This window comes from Tinamus guttatus, unplaced genomic scaffold (assembly GCF_059628265.1).
Source record: "Tinamus guttatus ecotype Peru unplaced genomic scaffold, ASM5962826v1 Tinamus_guttatus_pri_ptg000104l, whole genome shotgun sequence".
NCBI classification, from domain to species: domain Eukaryota; kingdom Metazoa; phylum Chordata; class Aves; order Tinamiformes; family Tinamidae; genus Tinamus; species Tinamus guttatus.
This window is the reverse complement of record NW_028288638.1, coordinates 3530493-3548435: the sequence shown is the minus strand read 5'-3', so window position 1 is coordinate 3548435 and position 17943 is coordinate 3530493. Positions and strand designations below refer to the sequence as shown.

Below are 17943 nucleotides of genomic sequence, written 5' to 3'. Positions count from 1 at the left end.
TAGTAGAGACAGAGAACTGCATTTAGATTTTTGATTGAAACACATTCTTGAACTAAAGAATTACGCTTTTGAATTTGATGCCTATCTTACAGGTCCTTTCTTTGTATTATTTTTCTTCCTGTGCTTGCTGACTCAATGCTATTTTAATTGCTAATTTCTAGACTTCTGTCTTTGCATGTGTTCGAGAATTTTGTTAATCCTTGTGATGGTTTTGGGAAACATTTTTAACACATATTTACAAAGTTAAAGGGAGAACTAGCAGATCTCCATTGTCATTTGATCACAACTGTCAATTTTTAACATATGGTTTTCATCTTGTTCTCAAATTAATTTAGAATTCTTAGCATTAATTAGCAAGAGAAGGAAAATATATTTTTAAAGACATCCAAGCACAACACTGTTGTAAGATGTTTATGAATGACCGTGTTTTGTTTTTTACTAAAATTCATGCAGAATTTTTTTTAAATAGCAATAATAGCAAGCATTAATTCATCAAGAACAGTACTGTTTTTTAAATATGAAAGATCATACTATAGCATTTCTGCTGGTAGAAAGGGATATCTTTGTTTTGTGCCCTTAGGGTGTCTCATAGATATACTGTGAGAATAACAACTGAAGTAAGAAGAGGTTTATGAAGGCTTTTTGGTTTATTTACAGTCTCAAATCAATCTGTGATTATGCATTTCCTAAACTGAAATGACTAGTTTTAAAACTCCAAAACATAAGTAAGTGTTAATTTAATTGGACTTTGAAAGATCAGTAGTTTCCAAACTTGATAGGAATTTCAAATGCTGGAATCATTTGCAAGCAGAAAAGGATGAGTACAAGAGATTCAGGCAACCACCTCCCAAGGATAGAATCACATTTGTCCAACATCACTGCCTAGCAGTAGAAAGAAAAATACATGGCATGCCTGAAGGTTGTCTTTAGCCCTTCATTTAGAACTTATACCTAAGTAGATGAATGATAATGAACAAAATGTGTTTACTACTCCAGATTTTCAAGAGACAGCTATCAATGCCCATCTGGGATTCATCATTAACAGACTAAAGTGCAAAACCTGACTGAACTGTGGTACCCAGCACATATGGGGTCTTGCTCTGGCTGCTGCTTACGTCAGTAGAAGCAGGCTGTGTCATCTTCCTAGCTAATCAACATGCAATCTAGATTACATTACTCAGCTTCTCGTCCAGGTTCCCAATTGCATACTTCTCCTCTTTTTAAAACTATTCCCACATAATTGAAGTGAATCTTTAAGCAACTGTGGGTGCATTTATCTTAGCATTTTAAAGCTTTTGAAGCCGATCTCCATTTATCATACTTCTTGGCTCATATTGTGGAGCCATCTCAGAGTGAGCAAATTGGATTCCTCCCTCATCTGCTTTTTTTCCATAATAAACTGCAATCAGAATTAGGCATTTACAATTTAGTAATCAAACACAAGGTAAATATAAACTAAATATCCTATAGCTACATATGGCTAGCAGTTATCTATGTGGAACTCTGCTAGTAATTTTTCGTTAGGTGCAATGTTCCTTAAAACTCATAAACTTTCCAACTTAAGCATGGTTACTTTCATGCAGAGACTTACTTGACTTGAATACCTGAAGGACACTAATAATAATAAGCAAGCCGCAGGTTTACAACAGTTCTACTGTCTTTGAAGTTGTTTTCTGGACTGATGTGTTTATGTAAAACTAAGTAAATTGTCTCCATGAGCCTGACTTGAAGAAAACTCCAGATTTGTTCTGGAGACAGTTTGAGTATCTCTTTTCAAGTGTGTGTTGATGGATTAAGGGAGAATCCAGGCAGGCCTTAACTGTCAATTGCTTGTTATCAAAAGAGCCTTGACTAAAACCAGAATATTTCTCAGAGCTGCAAGTGAAAACTGGATTGAAGACAAATATGTGCTGCCTTTTTATACCTTTTGCACTTAGCACTTATCCAGGTAACATTTGCTGAATGCATTACTGCTTTCTCCTTCAACCCACCAAGTATTGACTCTCAGGCTTTGAATATTTTGCTGTGCGTGAAAAGGAGAGAACTGATAAGGAACATCCGTCTCAATGGATATATGGGAATAGTGACAGTGAACTTAAGCAATATCAAGGGTTTTATGGTAGAGTGCAAATTTGTTTTGGCAGCCTGTCTTACATCTGCTGTTATAAATCAGAAACAAGATGACTTAGGTTCCCTAATCTGAAATTAGCCCAACACTACAGTTATTTTTCTAGATATCTGTCCCTTTTGTATCTTATAGTGCTCCGTGTGCCTTTCATTATTCTGAAAAATTGGGGAAATAGTATTTCTCCCTTTCTGCGGGTATGGCACTGATATACATAGGCCTGAATAGGCCAGTTAATACTGAGTACTGAAATGAAATTTTCATGCTAGGCACGTATTTGTTCTTAGGCTCTTTTATGGTGATGAATGTGGTCAAAAATTAATTTCCCAGATTATCCCAGATATTCACAGCAGAACAAGGAATCCCAGAATACAAGTTTATTTTCTGCAAGAAATTCTTTGACTTTGCCAACTCACCAAGTCATATACGACAGTATATGTCATTGGCTACTCTAAGTTATTTTTATGTAGCAACTGTTTTTGTTCATTTCAGTTCAGCTCTACTTGGAGAAAAGTGGAAAATGGCAGATACAGGATGACAGTAATGGGTGTTTTTTTTAAAAAAAAAAAAAAAAGAAAAGAAAAGAAACTATACCTTCTATTTGTCTTATCTATATAAACAGTGGTACTAGGTGAGTGGGAAAAAGATTTGCAAGTTCACAGATTTGGTTCCGATATGAATTTAGAAAAGTTTATATAACTGAATCCAATTTATATCTGTTGATGTGGAAATTATGCAAGAAGTTTCTATGAGAGTAGCTTCCCAACAGGGCTCTCGTGTGATCTCATCCTCATTGGAAATACTGCAATATTGGCTTTTCACATAATCACTGAACCTAGATGCTAGAGGTCGCATCACTGAAACATCCACTCTTCTGAAAGCGCAGGATTGTTACTGGTAGTGTATTTTCTAACATTTTTGCCTATTTCAATTTGATTTTTTTTTAATTCTGTCCATCTGAAAAGCATAGGTAGACCTTAGCAGCAGGAAGTTTAAATTTCCCATTTTTATTTTCATCTTCATTAGTGCATCACCCTAATTAGTTGCTTTCCATTTTCCATTACTGTTGCTGCTCTTCAAATATCGTAAACGACAATTTATTCTGTAGCTTTTATTTAGCCTAGTAAAGTGTCGTCATCCCTGTTATCCTTTCTTCGCCAGAAGCCAATTTCTGTGGCTTCTGATGCACATTCTGATTCTTTTTTTTTGATACTTTGGTTTCTGATTGCCACAAAACCCAAACAGTGCCATATATCAAAGACAAAATATCAAAGAAACACTCTGAAAACTACTTTAACTCTTTTATATTTTGAAGTGAAAGTCTGAGTCAGATATTATTTTGTCTCAACGTTCATCTGCCCCTGTCAAAGAATAAAAGGCCTTTTACTCCTTGACTTTTCAACAAATAGGAAATTCTGATGCCTCTGAGCCATTACTAAGCCATTCACCCAGGCATGATCTGATCTTAGGCAACAGTTAGAATCTTAAAACACTTTTATTTTATTAGATTTTACTTCCGTACAGTTTTTGTATGATTCCCCTTTATTCTAATTGTTTGCCTAAGTAGTACTAAGCAGAATGAAAAATCTTATGCAAAGAAAACATCACAAGGAATGCTATGGCTTGACCTGAAAGATTAATCCTACCAAATGTTAATTCCAGTGAAACTTGCTTAAAGTGTACTCAGAGAGAAAATTTATTGCTCCTTGCTGGAATTTCAAAGATCGTAAAGTGCCTACGATGACTTTACAAATAGCAATTCCAATCGTATTGAACAACCTTAGGTATCCCAGATAGCAACCTGCAGGACTAAACAAAATTTTGTTTATTTGAATGTCAGATATGCCCACAAATGGGTACATAATGTGGAAGGTCAGTGCTGAAACAAAAAAATCACACTTTGTAAGATTCTGTATTGTTCTGAGGATATATCTAGAACTTTGCAATTTTCTAAAGTTTCTGTAGTTTGACATAATGGCAGTGCTTTTCAAAGACTTAATTCCGTGAAGCAATTGGTGTATGTTTTCCAACTCAATATTTTGACATGAGGACATCAAGTTGAATGTGCAGGATGTACGTTAGCACTCAGACTGCTGATATTGTGGGTTTTTTGAGTCCTGTAGTTCTGTTGTTAACGGGGTAATATAATACTCTGACACAAGAAAAGTGTGGAACCAGGGTTCATAGAACTATTGTATTTAAAAATCTGTAGTGTTTTTTGTTGGTTTGTTTGCTCATGGTGAGATGTAAATTATTCAAATACTGATTTATTTTTATATTTTGTTCTCATAGAGAATATAGTGCACATTATTGACCAAATAACTATAACTAGGAATTTTTTAAGGTCAAATATTCCTGAGAACAAACCTACTCTTTCATTTGTACTGTCCCAACTCTGAAATACCTGTCTGGAATTAGAATTCTTTTGCCCTGCTGCAAACTGGAGGGAAGTGTTAAGGTTGGATATTAAAGCTCAGAAAATTAGACATTGATAATGGAAAAGTGGATAAAAATAGATCAGGGCTTCAGAAAGGAGCAGAAGATCCTGACAGAAAGAGGGAATTTATTTTCCACCTAAGCCTGGTACTTCTGGTTTGCAATAGCACTCATGTATTGCAGTGCTTTGGTGCATGCATGGCGATGAGGTGAGACTGCATTAGGCCTCGGCTCAGCAGGTGCCCACGTTAAGAGTCATTCCTGCATGGATCTGGGAAGGGGCAGGTTCTCTGAGCTGACAGACCAGCTCTAACAAAGCAGTGAGTAGTGTGTAAATAAGCCATAACACTTACACGGCATGTGAAAGATGGATGGAGTACTTAAAAGAAGGCTCTTGGGGACTCAGAGTGGCGTGCAAGATTGGAAAACATATCCTGAGTATGTACTTTGTACTGGAGAAACAGGTGAGGCCCCCAAGGATTGTCAGTCACCACGTGATATATGAGTGTGATGCTACAGTGCTACTCTCGATGGTTTCTTAGCTGAGGAGTACCTTTGTGAGTGAGTTTTGGAGGTTCCCTGACTATTGAGGTTTCTTCTTCTATAAGTGTATTTTTACCATAACGTAGATGCCTAGCTGAGAAAACACATCTGATTTCTATAAGAGAACTATTAGAAGTGTTCTAACTATTTGAGATTGTTAAAGGTTACATGTTTTGAAATAAGTGTTCTCCTATGTGTTGGACAAGCACCTCAGTATGTTTTCAATGCAAAGCTTTAACCACATGTCATCTCCCTAGACCATATGGCAGAAAAGATACTTTAGAAAATCTCAGGTCTAGAAAGCCCTGTGGAAACCATAAAATTTTTCTCTTCATCATTGCTAGCCCCATAGGCAGACAGCTGGGTCAAATGTTGGAATGCCTAAAAATTGTGGATATGCTCCTCAGAGGTAATGAACACATGAATTATCTGCAAGATGGGTATGTAAACAGTGGCAATGGAAAGACTTTCAGTATTTCTTTCTCACCAGACTCCCACTTAGGGAACATAGTTCGTGACAACCTGGCGGTCCCAGCTTATTACTGCTTTAGGGATACAGCTTCATTCATTTACATTTGCAAGTCTATTTCCACCAAGGAAAACATCTGGAAACTTATTTGTTATTGTTTAATATGAAAGCTGAGTCACAATAAAGTAAAATGAAATGACAGCCTTTCACATGACATTCTTGTCACCAAAATAATGTAACTCATGCACAATCAAGGTCATTTCTGTTCTTTTTGTTACATTTGCTTGCATTTTAAAAATGTGTTTGTAATTAGATTTGTCCATGTTTTCTGTAAGCATAAAATTTAAGTGTTAAATATAGTACTTGTATTAATTTAAAATAGGAAAAAGAATTATGCAAAACCAGTGACTTTTAAACACAGTGATTTTTAGCCACAGCTAGTAATACACAAGTAGTAATTCTGCGTGAAAAGAGAAACAGCAGTTGCTATTACAGCCCATTGCCCTAATCAAACCGACCTGTTTCTATAGCATCTTCCAGGTGATCAGCACGGAGATGTCAGTGCTATACATTAAAGGCCCACCACAGCTGGAGACGGGCTCTTTGATCCCCGGCCAGTGCTTTGAGCGCGGCCGCAGCCGAGCTCGCTGTGGGGCTGAGCCAGCGCTCCTCGCCAACCAGCGGGCCAGCCAACCAGCTCTGCTCAAACACTTCTGCACAGTTACGATTTACACATTCAAAACCATCCCAAACATGGTTTCGCTATCACATTTCAGTTCTCAGGGAAAAAATAAACAAACACATCTGAAAAATACATTTATTTTGTCACCGATAAGGACATGCTCTGCCACATTTCCAGACTGATGGCGCAAGAGGTCGTCAGGGAGCTGTGCTCAAGTGTCTGAGAGACGGGGCCTGGGTTTTGAGCACCCATAAAGCCCCTGAAGTCAGGGTCAAGTCTGCAAGCTTGAAAAATAAACAGAGAATTGATGTAGCAAATTACAAACTTATGGGCTTGCATTTTTGCATACCTTGGGCATGAGTTATAAATCTTCATTCTCTTAATCTCCCTATTACTTGTTCTAATATTAATTAGTCCATACCCTAGTAAACCCCTTTGAAATACTTTCTTCTGCACAAGAGTTAAAGTACTGGTTCCTTGCTGGAATATACTCTGTGATTAGAATGAAAGTACCTTCTTTTAGTCTTTCATTATTTTCCAATACATCTGATGAAAACATTTCTGATTTATATATACGTATTTAGCAGCTGTCTCATATTTACCTAGACTGTGAGATATAAATTGAATTTAGTGCCTTTTCTCCTAGAATAAGTATGTGTTTGGCGATTAGACAATGGCAAAGGTGTTTCTGCTCTGTCACAAATGTTTTTCATTGTTTAATATTTTTGGATTATTTAATTTCTTTTTGTTTTGTGTGTTATATTACAGCTGATTTAGCACTTTCATTTTTGTTTTGTAGAGTACAAGAGGGCAGTAAAAGAATAATATGGGAATTATAATTTAAATAACCTATATCAGATACCACCTCAATTAATTGAACTTGAAAGACTATTTGGGAAATTAAGTTGCCTAACCCATTAATCGCCCAGTACACAGTGGCCACAAAACAATTTGCAGAGTGGCTTCTTAGCGAGAAAGATGGTGAGTCCAGAGACAGGTGAACATGGTTTCAGAAGGTGCATGAGAGGAGTCCACTGTGGCAGATATATTCTGTGACAGTAAAATGAAAACTAAAGGAATCCTGAAAATGTATCCTGGAAGCCTAATGAAGTCTTAACGTTTTTATGCTTACTTCTGAGGTTGTCTTGCACTGCCGTAAAAATAGATTGCTGGAGCAGAAAATTAACGAGTGTGGTTACTCATGCAACAGTTGAAGAAAAGCTGACAAATGAGGGCTTGGACTGTTTAAAGACATCTGTTAAGGGTGTCAGTAGTGCAAAAGGTGTAAGGGACAAGAATGAAATTTACAGCTAGACTAAAGGAGGAACATTGGGGGCTGTAGAAGCACATTCTGGAAAGGTAATAAGAGTGTTGAACTTAAGAGTTAAAACTAAAAAGGCATGTGGCCAACTCCCCGCTTCCCCAAATGCATACAAACCCTATACACGTCAGTATACCAACATGAGATGTGTAAAGGAAAATATAGGTGACCTGAAATTCTTGGCACAGAAAGAGATCTTGACAAAATGGCCATTACAGAAGAATGCTGGAATGACGAAAATCAATGGGAGAGTGTAATACCTGGCTATAAACTGAACAGGAAGGACAGATTAGGTCATAGAGCTGGGGGAGCAGTATTAGGGCTACACTGGTTAGCCTTCTGATCAGGAAACGGATATTGAGTCCAAAATGTTGAAGGAGATCAAAGAATCAGCTAAGCCTAATGAGGCAGTAATAATGGGTGACTTCAACTACCTTCAGCTGGTCAAATGTCACAGTGGGATAAAGCAGAAGGGAAGCAATTTCTCAGCCCTTAGAGTGATTGCCTTTTTGGAACAGGCCGTTCTAGAGCGCACAAGCTGAAGGGCAATTCTCAACTTCAGTAAGTACAGGAATGCAGGTGAGAAATGCTGAAGTACTATATGAAGACAGGTCTTTACTGGTTAAAGCCATGATTGCTGAATAACTTAAAGTCAGCACTGAAGTGCCAACATCTAGAAATATGTTTACAGAACTACTATAAGATTGGAAGATTTAAAAACTCTATTTAGGCATAAGATACCAAATAAAAATCATGTGAATTCAATCTTAAGAATATGGAATCCAACTGACATATTCTGTAATACAATGCATAGGCACAGAAACCAAGGAAGTAGGAAATACGGTTCAGGGTATTTTTTTGAACCAAAGATATATGCTTCAGAAATTATAAATGTGCTCATGAGGATGTCAATAAAAAGAAATATTGTCTACAGCATGTGCATGAAAAGCATGTGAAGCTATGGCATAAGAACTTATATCAAAGTTGTCAACTCACCCCCACAAAAGGAAAGAAAAAAACTTATCAGAGCAAATAGTCTGCAAGACAGTTATTTAGACTATTGGACTAGCAGAAATCAGTTATAGAATGTAAGGATAAGTTCCTAGGAACTGTGGTTTTCTGTAGATGGATTCATTTAGCATCATAGATATGGTGCTAGGGAGATAAGGAGCTATGTTATACTGGTATGTGAGAATAGGAGGAGTAAGAATAAAAAGCATAATTGAGAAGCAGCAGAAACGAAAGCAGATTTCATTCATTCAAAAATTATGTAAAGAACTTTAATTGTGCTCGATGCTGTTTCAGCATGAAATGGTGAGACACTTCAAACACGAGACATATATGTAGGTAAAATGGTGACAGACGTGATTCATCAATACAATACTTGTTTGCCTCATCATATGGTAGAGAGAATATATTGCCTTGCTGATGTGAGCATGTCACATTAGAAGCGATGTTTGGAAACAGAAGAATAAAGTTATTAGAGATAGAAAAGAACTTTCATATGCACCACGACTTGAAAATATTGGAAATGGTGCATTAGAAGAGGGGGCTATAATGCTGATATGCAAAACTTTTTTTTTTTTTCTTGACACTGTTCTAATAATACAAGCCCAAGCAGAACCAGACATTGAATGTTAATATCCATTTCAAATTTCAAATAAACTAGGATCACATTATTTGGAATGTTTTTACAATGCGGGATACCATTGAATATGGCATTCTTTGCACAACAGGCATTGTTGCTTGTTTAGTGGGTGATTATGGTCATGGCTCTCTGTTCAGCATATACAAGAAAAACAACATTATTATTTTCTTGTGGCTTTGGGAGGCATGAGTGGTAATTACACTTACCAACAGCCAGCTATTTTGTGGCTACAGAAATATGGAAAAGATGGTTGCATCATTTCCTTTGTGGCCCTGAAAATCCCTTCTGGTAAACTTTAGATGACAGTGTGAGTGCTATCTGTGCAAGTGTGGATTTGGGATGCATGGAGACTTTTAAAAGAAAGCAAGTAGAATGCACTGGAAAACCTTGATAGTAGGCCTGAGGGAAGTCACGTTGCCATGAATAATCAGTTACATGCATAAGCACTTAACATTACAGTTGCAAGAACTGATAAGATGTAAAATAAACCTTATCATAATTACAGAATTTGCCATATGTTTGCTAGGTGGCCAAACATTGCTACCTGTGTGAAAAAATAGAAACAATGTTTCTGATATTCTCCTACCTGCCCTTTGTACCGCTATATCAGTCCTAAAGGATTTGGGGGGTACTGTAGGTAAGAGAGCTATTCTTTTTGAAAGGACGAGAGGAAGGTGAATGCTTGTTAAATGAACTGCATGCTTTTATTGTTAATTGCTGTTTACTGTTAATTTACTGTTAAATTTACTGTTTATCAACTGTGCTTTAAATATATAAATATATAGATACACATTCATGTATCCCAAAGGAAACCACTATTGGATTGATTGTCTGTATGCCTTATGGATCTTAAGGAGCAATGATGCAGACATAGCAGAATAAAAGTTTTATTTTTCTGTTGGATGATCTGTGAAAGTTGAAAAAGTGTCCTTCACTACTGTGTGTACTATAGGATCTTTTAAAGGAAGTGTCTTAACTCCCAAGAGGTAAAAGTCCCTATTTTCATCTAGATTGTGAACTTTACAAGTCGTTTGCCTGAAGATTAAATTTTCTGTGACCATGTTCTGTCTTATTTCATAATTAAATTTCTTTCAAACTTAGTTTTTCTGCCTTGTATATCAGTTAATTTTTAACTGAACAACAAAAATAAATGTATTAAAATGAACATGCTTGCTAGTAATGTCAATTGAAGTAATTGTTTTGAACAAGGTGAGAATACAAGAAATAGTTATTTAGTTATTTGATTCTCCATATGAAAACAGATAGTTAAGGGATTTTAACTCTGCCTGTTATAAATATTTTAGCTACTTTTTAACTTATAGTCCATAATAACATTGAGGAAAATGGCAAGATTAATCTTTAAGGTTATTATCCCTGGATTACTTTGAGCTTCATAGCAGCTGATACAAGTATCCCCCATAGTTGTTCACATGACAAGCTAAGAGGAAACAATGAAACAACTGAGAATACATATGATGAAATATATTAAATTACTCTTGTTTTACATTGCACAAATAAAATAGTAAAATATCTTTGTCTAAAATCTGTATGGGCTTACTTTCCTATAACATTGGGAAAATACTATTGAAATAAAATTGTAATTAAATTCTTTTATTCTCTGATGGTAAAATACAAATTCATATCATTTGTTCTATTTGTTGTAGTTTGAGTAATCGTGCAATAATCTATACTTGCTAAGTAATATTAAAATGTACTAGCTTCTGTTTTTTTTTTCTACACTTTCATTTCTTAACATGGGCAAGTCTGACACCGACCACATATGCAGGTCTGTCCCAAAGTAGAGTTATAGAAATTGATGCTTGAATTATATATATACAGAGGAGTAGAAAAAAAAAGTAGCAAAAATGTGGATGGAGGAATTGTGCTAACACATGACGCAATTAAGAGAAGTCCTATCTTTCACTGAAGTCTGAAGGATGCAGAAGTTTTTTGACTATTTGCTGTTTTATAACTTTTTTTTTTTTTGAAAATAAGACTTTTCCTTCCTGCTAAGAGTCAGGAGGAAAGCCGTAAATAGTTCTAAATGAGCAGAAATAAAGAAGTCCTGCTTTAACATATTGCAGTGCAACAAAGCAGGGCTGTAATTGACAATAAGCTTAAAAACGGTGCAAGTAGGTTTTCATTTTATTAACCTGTAGACAGACAAAAGAGATTTCTACTTTAATTTAGAAAACAGTTGTTTTTTGATTTGAATGAAATAGCATGAGAAGGTTATTACTGGAAGACAGTAGACTTTACTTCTGAGTCCCATAAAATAATTTAATTCTAATGAGTGTAGAACACCACCCAAACACTAATCTGAGTCACTAAATCTCCAAAGGTAATAGATAATGCAGTAATAGAACATTTCTGGCCTGGATAGTGAATTATATGGAAAATAAATAATTAAAAAATAATGGACCACTGATGGCCACCATCTTTATAGGATGATTTTGATTGATTAGTTCCTTGTCTTGAGCTAAGGTGAATACAAAGGCGATGGAGGGCTCTATCACATCAGAAGAGTCATGGTCATTTGTGGAGTAAAAGATAATGGAGGAGAAGGCATTCAATTCCCATCTCAATATTTCTCCAAACTTTCCTTGTCTTTGATGATAATGAATGTAATTATTGCCTTCTCCCAACGGCTAGAATGCAGTAGTCATATGTGTTTCCTTCAGTACTCTTAGAACACACAGGAAGAAGAGTGAAGATTTATTCTTTTTTTTCCTTTTTTTTTTCTCTCTCTTTTTTTTTTTTTTGAGAATCCTAATAATAAAACACACAAACCAGGAAATCGCATGGTTCTTTGAAATAATACTGCTGATATCGGGAGGGGAGGAAAATCAGTCAGTGACCAGATTTATTGCTTGGGGGTTAATTATAAGCGTTGAATCTGTCCAAAGAAAAGATGGACTGGTATAGAATTATTAGCTGTGGAAAATAAACATAACAGTAATAGGAATTTCAGCGCATTGGACAAAACAATGAATCCGAGAAGAAAAATCAACAGCATTCTTACATGAAGATGGAACTGAATTTTGATTGTATCAATTATTTTAAAAAGAAAACAGAAGTTTGAATGATGATCCTCTAGATTAAAGATACTGAAGTTGTTTCTTGGCTCATTCTGTAAAGAAAAGGAAAGAAGAGATTTGATATATGCAGATAAGTCCGCACTATCAGCATAAAATTTAGAGACGCAAAACCTACAAAGTCATGAATACTGTGGAAACCTGATTAGTTCTCAGAGAATCTGTTTTTCTTTCTTTAACCAAACCTTGTCACTTTTAGCCTTTAATTTGTCATCTAAAGAAGTGCATAGCACCTGAGTTTCCTATTGGTTTCCAGTTCTGATATGTGTATTTTCTTGCATGTGAGTTGTAATTAACTAATAGTTAAATAATAAAATAGACAAGGGAGCTCCATATAAATAAGTTATGGATAAAGAAAGCCAGAGTTTCAAGACTGAGTAAAGAGCATAACTGGAAATTTTCTAAACAAGTTAAGACAAGCAATTATATTTTCCTATTCTGTCAGTTAGAAAAAAAAAAATCTGAATGTCCCAGTTGACTGTCTACCAAACTTGGCTTTGTTCTTCTAAAACGGAAATAGAACAAATGATTTGGTACAGTGCCAGACCTTCCTCCATCAGCATCTTTTATCAGAAATATCTGAATTTCTAAATGTCGGTTAAAGAGACTCACCCCAAAAGCCAAGAGAAAGCTGACCTGACCTTTTGACACCACCTGTTCAGCAATGGGATTTTCTTAAGCATGCTCTTCTATACAGATAAAAGGTTCATAAAATTTGACCTGCAAAGAATGGTTAAAGGAATTAGATTTGTTTAGTCTAGAAAAGAACAGACTGAGGGAGGATGTGATTACAATCTTCCAGAATGTAAAAGAATGTTATAAAGATGCTAGTGATCAGTTTTCTCTGTCCAGTTAGGGAAAAGACAAGAAGAAGGATGTTTAATATAAAGGAAAGATGTTTAGATTATGTATTAGGAGAAGAATTTCTAATGATAAGAATAGAAAATACGGACAAAAACTACATAGGAAAATTGTCTTATCATTACAGGAAATTTTCAAGAATAATTAGACCAATGCTTGTCATTAGTGGTTTGGATAGCTACCCTTCTTCATGATGCTAGATGATTAGGTAGGTACGATAGGCAATGGCTTTTGAGTCATTTTCCCCTCTTCTGTTCCTGTGCCTGTTACAATTGGCAAGGTGTTGTAATTTGGAAATAAAAATAATTAGCTAATGGGAGGCTTTTGATCTGTATATGATACTTCAGCAAAAGAAAAGAGGAGAAAACCAAATGAAAAAAACAGATTATGTGATAAAGATAACAGTGTCAGATGGATGACAGAATAATTAGATAAGGAAACCAAAAAAAAATGCATATTGACTTTGGATCCTGAATTTGGAAGAGCATAACTCACTAAGAATAGCCATGAATTAGCTTTTGCTGCGTTACTTTAGAATGTTGCATTATACATATGCTTTCTGGTTAAGGATAATAAGAAAAAAAAAAAAGACAAAAAAGGAAATTATGATAAATAATCATCCTACGGAGATATCCAGTGCTGAGTTATGGCAAACCCATTCAAAAGAACAGAAATAATATCAAAATTCTACTGTCTTTCCAAATGTTCATAAAACCTACTAGGAAAACACTGCATACTGTGATCCATTGCATGTTCAAAACCAGCTGATTAACAGTGAAGAAAATTAGAGAACATAAGCTAAATCTAGACCTTGAAAATCATATTGCAGATTAAAAATGAAAGTGGATGAAGATTTTAACTGTTCCTCCATGTTGGTACCAATTGTCTGTGGTTTGAAAACATGACATGCTTGTAGTTTAATTGTGTTTGCTGTTGACTGGGGAGCTTAGAGATATGCTAACCGTGTAAAGGCATCTATTTATATTCCTAAGTAGGGAGTAGATGTCAAACATCAGGAATTTCATTTTGCAAAGAAAGCAAATTACTTACGTTATTTAAAAAAAAAAGTTCTCTTGTTTTCCTCTTATATGTAAAAACTGCTTATATTTTTTGCTTACCTATTTTATTTTGTAGGTGCTGCATAATGGACTTGTCATGGAAATGAATCATCCAACAGCTGGGAGGATAGCTGTTCCAGGTTAGATATTTATTTACTTTTAGTGGAACTTGAAACTAAATGCTGGATGACATTCTGAGTAGTTCTGGAACTTAGCTGAGGACATGACACATCTTCACTTTTCACTCCAATGAACAAAAGTTTAACCAGGAAGACATTTGTGCTCATATTCATTCAGAAGCAGAAAAATGGGTTAAAATGTGCAGAGGAATAGCTTCTGCTTTTCATCGGTCAGTTGTCACAAAACATGAACATGGATTTGATAATATTTGCAAACTCCCACTGATAGAAATATTACTGCTAAATCATCTACATGAATATGTGTATCTGTTTTTGATTTAGGTCTGTTTTGAAAGTTACACTGACTTCTTCTAGGGACATTTCTGTTGTAAAAATAGAAAAAGAAGAAAGAGAAGGAAGAGAAGGGAACTGAAGGGTTCTTCGCAGTATTTTCTTTTTAGTGAGATAAAATTTTCTGCAGTGATGTAGCCTTAAGTAGCTGTTTTGAATTTCTGAAGAACACAGAAGTAATAAGCCAGTCTCTCCTCTTTTACACTTAGATCAGGGCTTAGAACTGGTGTAGCTTTACTTGGAGTTGGTGATGAAATGGACGTAGGTTTATCCAGAGCTGTTACGAAAATTCTCATTTACAGCCTCACATTTGGCTCTGTTTTGAGCACTGAGCCATACCTGATTCTCTCTAAGCTATCTGGTCAACTTTTTTCTGCCTCTTTCTTCTTTCTCCCAAGCCACATGCAGAATTATTTCCTCCTGCATTCAGAGCACCACGTCGTTTTTATTTTTAAAACATCTTCTCCTTACATAGTGACTTTCTGTGCCAAATTCCACCCTCTGACACAGCATCCAGTTGTCATCAATTTTGGTTGACTTGAGCACATGTAGTGGTAAGAAGAATTTGACCCATAAAATTTATCTTAATTTGCACATCCTGGAATCACACTGGGATAGAGAAAGAATTATTTGAAAGAAATCAATCCCAGATTAGATTATGTTTTTTTGCATGAAGAGAGGGGGTGTTTTGTGTGTGTGTATGTGTGTGCCTCTTTATCACAGTTTGCATTCCACATTTGGTCTCACCAGGCTTGGAAGTTTGGGTGACTGGATCCAGAAATGCTTCTCTGATTTAGACGCACATGTCTGGAAATAGTAATCCTTATGTTTTAGCTTGTAACAAAAAGAGTAATCCTGGTTTATTTATCCAAAGTGGAAACTAACAAGGCTAGTGATTTAATTCTTTTTAAAGAAGTGGGTAAAAAAGCCTTGCAGATGGCAGAAAAAAAGTGTGTAAGGTTTCCATGTTGCATATAATGTCTAATCTATCTTGGAGAAAGCAAATACTCCTTAAGGGGATAGGTTAAACTGCAAGAAGAGGAAGGAGATGAAAGGAATGTTCTAATGTCTGTCAGCAGCGATAGAAAGTATTGGCAAGAGAGTGAGTTTTTACATAGGTAAGCCACAGTACTTCCCAAATCCTTAGTTACTTTTTATTTTATTAAAACTCCAAACCAGTGACACTGCACTGAACTGAAATAAATCATCTTAATCTCTTATGGTTTGCCATTTAGATGGGCTTCTATGAAGAGCTTGTTGTATTGAAGCAGATGGCTGAAATGATTATTGGACATTTGAGCAGGAAAAGGAGAATTCCTTTCTTTCCTAGCATGGAAAGATGGGGATGGGAGAGCCAAGGGAGCGCAGGGTGAAGAATATTCTTTCAGTGTGAGCAGAATGGGCCTATTGATATTGGTAGAAAATAACTACGTTACTCTGTCCCAAAATCAGAGTGCATAAAGAGTTTGGCTACTGTTTGTGGTAGATAGTGGAAGTATCCTGGAGTTGTCCTTGTCAGAGATGTGTCTGAAGAGTACAGGGAAAAGTGTGAAGAATGCCAACAGATCCAGAACAACTTCTCAGTGCTCTCTAAAATAGTAACAACTTCTTTTCAGTGTGGCTATATTCAAATACTAGGTACAGAACAGCTTTATTAAACTCTCAGTTTCTGGCTCAGGGTTCCTTAATAAATACATTAATGTAAATGTTGGAATGGAATGTTGAACAGAGTAAAAAACGTCGGTGTGAAGACACTGAGGAGACTATGTTCCCATGATAAACTGGGTGGCTGTTATTTCTTATCCATATAAGCCAGATTTTAATGTGTCTTTTAGTAATTGAATTGGACATCACACTTGAGAGGCTCTTGACAGAGGTCAGACTTTGTGTTGCCAAGTTGTGACTGCAACGACATACATTTACTGAGTGTGAGCATGCTGGCAGATTTCAGCTCCGAAGATCGTGGTTGGCCAAACCATTATATTGGTTTGGAGTAGTCCTTTCTACAGACATAACCCCACTTTGGAAGTGGGTTCCAATCTCTATATGAATTTTTACTTGTAGATTTTGCCTCTGTTGATATTCTGAGGGATTTCTTCGTCGACTTTAATGTTGTCCACATTTTTAACATTGAACTTGTTGATTCATATCCCTGCCCTTCCCTTAAATATGTTTTGAATACTCCCTGTGTGTTTACTGATTTTGTTTCCTTCCAAACCTAGTTAATGATTTCTTCTTTGCCTATATGTGTGTGTGTGTGTGTGTATTTTTTTTGTAATTCCCAACCTTAAATATACTATGCCAATGACTGAAGGTAGGCAGACCTTAAAGTACCCAGTGGTACAAAGAGGTTACATTCTTACATATATATTTTGTATATACCTATTCTTTTTTTTTTTTTTTTTCAAACTGTGTGCACCTAGCTATCGCTTTTAGGAGATACACCAACATAGTATTTTGATTTTTCTTTTGCTTCTAGTATTCACTAGAACTTGTCTTTGCATATATACTCTGCTGTTGCTAAGATAGTTGTTAGGCTCAAGGGTATATGTGCAAAAGGGGGAGTTCATTCAGTTTGACTGAAATGTGACTATATGAAAGGCTATAAGACTACTTTTAATAAAAACATGCTTCTCTGGGAGCTGATTAGTGTATTTTTCCACATATTTCATTCAACCTATTCATGTCATTCTAGAACTGACCTACTCGAGCTGCAGAAGGACAGCACAGGACTGCACTCACCATTCTTTGCAGGACTAATCCATCACATTGCAGGACCATGAGACTGCTGTGGCTCTGATCATTAGGTCAGGGAAGGAAGGGCCCCCACAGTGGTTGGGGACTGGAGCCTCTCCATGAGGAGAGACTGAGGACCTAGGGCTTGTTAAGCTTGAAGAAGGTATGGCTTTTGACTGCACCCCCCAGGGCTGATAGGAAGGGCACTGAGAAGAAAGAGACAGACTCTTCATAATGTTGCATGGTGGGAGAATGAGACCATAGGCATAAACTGAAACAAGAGACTGGATATAAGGTGGAATTTTTTCGCCTTGAGAACAGGCAGGCAGTGAAGCAGGTTGCTCAGAGAGGTTGTTCCAGCTCTCGAGAAACTGCTGGATAGAGCTCTGAGCAACCTGGTTTGAGCTCAGAGCTGACCCAGCTTTGAGCAGGAGGAGGTTGGATGGGAGAACTACTGAGGTCCCTTCCAACTTGGCTCATGACATGATTCTGTGATTAA

General features: G+C 36.2%; 1 protein-coding gene across 1 annotated transcript in view; it reads left to right on the top strand.

Annotated features, from left to right (window-relative positions):
• SUGCT (succinyl-CoA:glutarate-CoA transferase) overlaps nt 1–17943 on the top strand; it is a 286888-nt gene that overhangs the window by 222217 nt on the left and 46728 nt on the right. The window contains exon 15 of the mRNA XM_088520850.1: nt 14315–14378. Coding sequence (XP_088376976.1) covers nt 14315–14378 — 64 coding nt within the window. The remainder of the gene's footprint in view (nt 1–14314; nt 14379–17943) is intronic.